This window comes from Rosa chinensis, chromosome 4 (assembly GCF_002994745.2).
Source record: "Rosa chinensis cultivar Old Blush chromosome 4, RchiOBHm-V2, whole genome shotgun sequence".
Classification (NCBI taxonomy): Eukaryota; Viridiplantae; Streptophyta; class Magnoliopsida; order Rosales; family Rosaceae; genus Rosa; species Rosa chinensis.
Window position 1 is genome coordinate 33,502,494 of NC_037091.1, and position 6,408 is coordinate 33,508,901.

General features: G+C 37.5%; 1 protein-coding gene across 1 annotated transcript; it reads right to left on the reverse strand.

Moving 5' to 3' along the window:
- Positions 1–360: 360 nt before the first annotated feature.
- Positions 361–5,200, reverse strand: LOC112199869 (probable leucine-rich repeat receptor-like protein kinase At1g35710). The gene is made up of 2 exons (XM_024340843.2): positions 1,311–5,200; positions 361–944 (listed from the first exon to the last, which is right to left on the reverse strand). Exons 1-2 carry the CDS (start codon positions 5,155–5,157, stop codon positions 565–567), a joined length of 4,227 nt encoding a protein of 1,408 aa, XP_024196611.1. The 5' UTR covers positions 5,158–5,200; the 3' UTR covers positions 361–564.
- Positions 5,201–6,408: the final 1,208 nt, after the last annotated feature.

Sequence of the window (6,408 nt, forward strand, 5' to 3'; positions counted from 1 at the left end):
ATGTTGAGAGTTATATGGAGAAAATAATAGTGAGAATTATGATGCATGCGAATAATGGTGAGAGTTAATGGCTTCATAGGTTATGGGAGCTAGGCAGGTTTAAGGTTATTATAACGGTCTAATACTTATGTCTGTTGTAATTGTCATAATTATGGCATTGTTTAGTGTAGACCTATAGAAGTAGGCTAGTCTAGTTGGGTAATGTGTGTAGAGCAGTATTTTGTAGAAGTATCGTAAGAGTGAATTAATTCCTTTATCAAGTATTTTGAGAGTCTCCTCCATATCTCTCTCTAGGAGCTCTGTACATGCCTTTGGGCTGTACATCTCTCATATTATGTGTCATTCATGCACATATCTCCCTATCCAAAATTAGTTTTCAATATTTACGCTTCCGCTGTTATCCAACATGATTGGCTCGAGAATCGTCGATCCTGGAAGCTTCAATTCCCTATTTGTAATAAATTACAAAAATGAAACATCTAAGAAAATCTTTATTCTGGAAATAAGATGGCAGAGACTAAAATATATACATAGGAAGAAGCATACTCTCTGACTTTCAGTTTCTCAAATAGTCAAACCCTTGAGAGCAAGCAATTCACCACATGTTATCATATGTAGTGGCCTTGACAAATGTAGCCTTTGAGTTTCCAATTGTTGATAAACTTGTTTCATTGTTGGACGAAATTGAGGACTGGAATTCATGCATGAAAATGCTATCTTCACAATAGAGAGCACTTCCCCTGTAACTTGACGAGTGGGAGGTGATATGCGTTGGTCTAAAACATCCACAATTGGCATTTCAATGGCAGGTAATGCAGTTGATGAGGACGATGATAAAGATGACAGAAGATCTCCAGGATGTCTTCCCATAATTATTTCCAATGTCAACACTCCAAAGCTATAAACGTCACACTTCTCATTCACTTCCATTGTATAAGCAAGCTCTGCTCAGAAAAAATCCTCGAACAGTCAAATTTTTACGATACATATAATATCAAGTTAATGGAATCTTAACATAATTAAACTATGCATGATATGGCAACAAGTTCAGTGTTCATAACATTTGGTATGGGGTGGCTGTTTATCAAAATCAATAACTCTAACACACACAAGAAAAAAATGAGGATGAATAGTTTGTTTAAAAATAAAAATGAACACAACATGATGAAAAAAAAAAAAAAGGAAAAGAAACATCATTAAGTGCAAGGTCCTGAAGGAATCATTGGCATAAGAAACATAAATACAAAATGTGATAAATATAGAGATCTGCAAGTCCACTAAACCAAGAAGGAAAAAAAAAACAGTATTACCTGGTGCAACATATCCATATGTGCCTACAAGGGCAGTCCAATTAGCTGAGTTTGGGTTTAAGAACTTAGCAGTGCCAAAGTCTGAAACGCAAGCCTCATACTCTGCATCCAGTAAAATGTTCTTGCTCGATATATCCCGATGTACAATTGGTGGCATGCAATCATGATGCATGTAACACAAGGCAAGAACTACACCTTTCACGATATTCACCCTTTCACTCCACCCTAGTTCTTTAGCTTCCTGAACCTTGCTCAACACTCTGGCCAAACTACCCTTCTCAAGATACTCATACACCAAAAATGAGTGACACCTATGTGAACAAAAACCATAAAGCTTCACAATATTTCGGTGTCGCATCTCAGTTAGTGCCCTGATTTCATTCAAGAATTCTTTTTGAAGATTCTCGCCATCAGCGCATAACAAATGGAGTTTCTTCACAGCTACTGTGTTAGCATTTGACAAAGTTGCTTTGTAGACAGTTCCATGTTCTCCCTTCCCTATGCAATACATAGAATCAAAATCTTTTGTTGCCCTTATGATTTCCTCATACATCGTCTTCCCATCAAACTTCAATATCGAAAAAGAAATTTCGTCATCCCTATTTTTTTCTTCTAGATGCTTATGCTTCTTTTTCCTTTTTGCTACAAAAGCAAATATAAAGGCTAGAAGTGCAATTGCTCCAAGAACAAGGAAGATCATCAGAAGTATGAGTTTATGGTCTTTTTTTGGGCTTTCATTATTGCAAAGTTGCAAAAAACTTGAGTTGCCACACAAGCCCTTGTTGCCTTGCAATGCTTCTGGAGGAGCAGCTAGAAATGCTTTGATGTTGGGAAGTGGACCTTCCAAGTGATTGTAGGATATGTCAACATACGTTAGCCCATGCATGTCTTCCATACTTGTTGGAATGAAACCAAAAAGATTGTTGTGGGATATATTAAGTATCTCTAGACTCTGCATTTTGCTTACATCTGATGCTATATGACCTTCAAGTGCGTTAAAACTCAAATCTAGTTGGGATAGTTGAAATAACTTCCCCAACTGAAATGGAATTGCTTGACTGAACTTGTTGTTGCTCAAATTCAAGTAATATAACTTATGAAAGTCACCTACAAAGCTTGGAATTGAATCGTTCAATTTATTTGCTGATACATCAAGATATTCTAGATCAATTAATGATTTCAACTCTAAAGGGACACGACCTGAAAGTTGATTGCCATCCAACATCAGTTTCACCATTGAAGTTAATCCCCCAATCTCCTTTGGAATTGTGCCGACTAAACCATTTGATGAAAGATCCAGCACATTAATTTGGGTTGCGTTTCCAATCTCGGCTGGTATAGAACCAGTAAGTTGATTGATGCTCAATTGTAGATCTGCCAAAGATTTCAAGTTCCCTAACTCTTTTGGAATGGTGCCAGAGAGTTTATTTGAATAAAGATAAAGAGTGGTAAGGTGGGTCAGATCACCCAATGTTGACAGAATTGAACCATTGAGTTGATTGTAGCACAAATCTAGACCCACCAAATATTTCAGATTCCCTAACTCTGTTGGAATGGTGCCAGAGAGATTATTTGAACCGAGATAGAGAGCAGTAAGGTTGGTCAGATCACCCAATGTTGTCGGAATTGAACCACTGAGATGATTGATGCTCAATTCGAGATCCACCAAAGATTTCAGGTTCCCTAACTCTTTTGGAATGGTGCCAGAGAGATTATTTGAACCGAGATGGAGAGCAGTAAGGTTGGTCAGATCACCCAATGTTCTCGGAATTGAACCACTAAGATGATTGAAGCTCAATTCTAGACCCACCAAAGATTTCAGGTTCCCTAACTCTTTTGGAATGGTGCCAGAGAGGTTATTTGAATGGAGATAAAGAGTGGTAAGGTCGGTCAGATCACCCAATGTTGTCGGAATTGAACCACTGAGATGATTGTTGCTCAATTCTAGATCCACCAAAGATTTCAGAATCCCTAACTCTTTTGGAATGGTGCCAGAGAGATTATTTGAATCTAGATAAAGAGTGGTAAGGTCGGTCAGATCACCCAATGTTGTCGGAATTGAACCACTGAGATGATTGTTGCTCAATTCTAGATCCACCAAAGATTTCAGGTTCCCTAACTCTTTTGGAATGGTGCCAGAGAGGTTATTTGAATAGAGATAAAGAGTGGTAAGGTCGGTCAGATCACCCAATGTTGTCGGAATTGAACCACTGAGATGATTGTTGCTCAATTCTAAATCCACCAAAGATTTCAGGTTCCCTAACTCTTTCGGAATGGTGCCAGAGAGATTATTTGAATCTAGATAAAGAGTGGTAAGGTCGGTCAGATCACCCAATGTTGTCGGAATTGAACCACTGAGATGATTGTTGCTCAATTCTAGATCCACCAAAGATTTCAGGTTCCCTAACTCTTTTGGAATGGTGTCAGAGAGATTATTTGAATCTAGATAAAGAGTGGTAAGGTCGGTCAGATCACCCAATGTTGTCGGAATTGAACCACTGAGATGATTGTTGCTCAATTCTAGATCCACCAAAGATTTCAAGTTCCCTAACTCTTTTGGAATGGTGCTAGAGAGGTTATTTGAATGGAGATAAAGAGTGGTAAGGTTGGTCAGATCACCCAATATTGTCGGAATTGAACCACTGAGTTGATTGATGCTCAACCATAGAATCACCAAAGATTTCAAGTTCCCCAACTCATTTGGAATGGTGCCAGAGAGATTATTTGAATCTAGATAAAGATTGGTAAGGTTGGTCAGATCACCCAATGTTGTCGGAATTGAACCACTGAGTTGATTGTAGTCTAATGCTAGATACACCAAAGATTTCAAGTTCCCTAACTCTTTTGGAATGGTGCTAGAAAGATTATTAAAATAGAGATTAAGACTAGTAAGGTTGGTCAGATTACCCAATGTCTTGGGAATTGAACCACTGAGTTGATTGGTGCTCAAATCTAGATTCACCAAATATTTCAGATTCCCTAACTCTTTTGGAATGGTGCCTGAGAGATTATTTGAATAGAGATAGAGAGTGGTAAGGTTGGTTAGATCACCCAATGTTGTCGGAATTGAACCATTGAGTTGATTGATGGCCAACCTTAGATCCACCAAAGATTTCAGGTTCCCTAATTCTTTTGGAATGTTGCCATGGAGGTTATTTTGGCTGAGGTGGAGGCTTTTAATGTTTATGAGATCACCAAGTGATGCTGGAATTGAACCATTGAGTAGATTATAACTCAATGATAGATTCACAAGCGATTTCAGGTTCCCTAACGAAGGAGGAATAACATCAGAAAGATTATTCTTGTGGAGATAGAGAATTGTAAGATTTCTCTGAAGACCAATTTCTGATGGAATTCTCCCGGAGAACTGGTTATTAGAGAGGTCAAGATGAAGGAGTTTTGAGAGCGAACTGATTTGAGGTGGGATGACATCAAAGAGATTATTGACGCTGATATCAAGATATTCGAGATTGGGGAAGGACAAGAATGAGAATTCATGTAGCGTACCTTGTATACCAAAACTGGCAATGGTTATGTTGGTGACACTCCCAGCAGCATTGCATGAAATACCAGCCCAAATACATGGGCTTGCCTCCTTTGCTTTGGGGTTTCTGGAAGAATTGGTGTCATTGGTATTAGTCTTGGGAAGGTAAATCCAATCCTTGAGCTGGTTATTGTGGGAGGTTTGATTTAGAAAGCTGGCTTTCCATTCGAGAAGAGCGTTTGCTTCGGTAGTTGAACTAGCGGAAGCAAAATGTGGAAAGTAGTTTTGTGATGAAAGTAGGTGAACATACAAGAAAAGGCAATAAACTAGAGGGCATACTCTTTCAATAGTTGAGGATCTCATCTGTCTAATTTGTTTGGGGATACAACGTATGTTATTGCTGTTGAACCCAATAGACTTTATTTATAGGCTTTTTCGCATATCTTCCATTATCAATTGTTTGTTCTTATCTTTTAGGGTTCAGTTTGGATTGAGTCAAATCCTTTGATTTGTCATTTGTTTCTACAAAGTTCTAATTGGAAATTCTGAATTTTCCAATTTTTGGGTGTTTATTGATTACTTTTCTCAATATATTTTGAAGTCCTTACACAGGGTATTGGACACACCCCGCTAGTTGGTAGAAGGAAAGGAAATGGAACTGATAGAGCACTAATAGACTGTTACTGAATGAAGAAGACCTTTGGTTAACTCTGCTAAAAAACTTTAACTTAACTGAGCTTCCATTAAGAATCGACATAAATCTTTACCACAATAGCCTCTCATTCTCTCTGTTTCAATTCAAATGAAACTGGATGGTTCTAGTTGTCTTTTTGAACAATACTGCTCACATGTTTCACTCGCTCACTTTTACCTTATATATATTCTTTTTCATAATTTTTTATTCAACTATTCTAATGGCCTTCGCATGCGAAGTTTTTTTGTTTTTTGTTTTTGGTTTTTTAAGCCCTCTGAAATATGAGATACATTGTGAACTTGTAATTTGAATGAGATATAATGTTGAATGTGAATATACTATAGGGTTATCGGGTTTAGGGTTTTATGACATCATATAGTGGGTGATTTGCTTAGTTATCCCTCATTATCCATCTGCATTGTATAACCGGAGTAACGTTGAGAGTCATTTACCAAAGAATTTGCTTGTTGGATGAGTGTTATAATTTCCCTGTTCTGTTATAGTCTTAGGTCCCCCTGCATTAGTTATTTTTCTACCTGTTGTAGTTGATATCTTCCCCTTCAAGTATTCTTATTTCTTAAGACTTCGATGTCTTCGTTTCTAATCAGCTCAAATTAATGTTGATTGCCAAGTTCGTTGGTGAATGATTCATGTTTGAGGTCTTTTGTCTTTGAGAATTTATATTTGGTGGGAGGCTATGAGAATTGCCAAGTTTGTCGGTGAATGATGCATGTTTGAGGTCTTTTGTCTTTGAGAATTTATATTTGGTGGGAGGGGGTTGAGATGTGATGACCAATATCACTATTAGTCCAGATTCTTTTGCATTCTATGAAAGTTAATGTATCAATAACTCTGTTAATCAATGTCACAAATTGAAGAGTATTGATTTGCTGACTTTGTGCAATCAATCTAAACTAGTT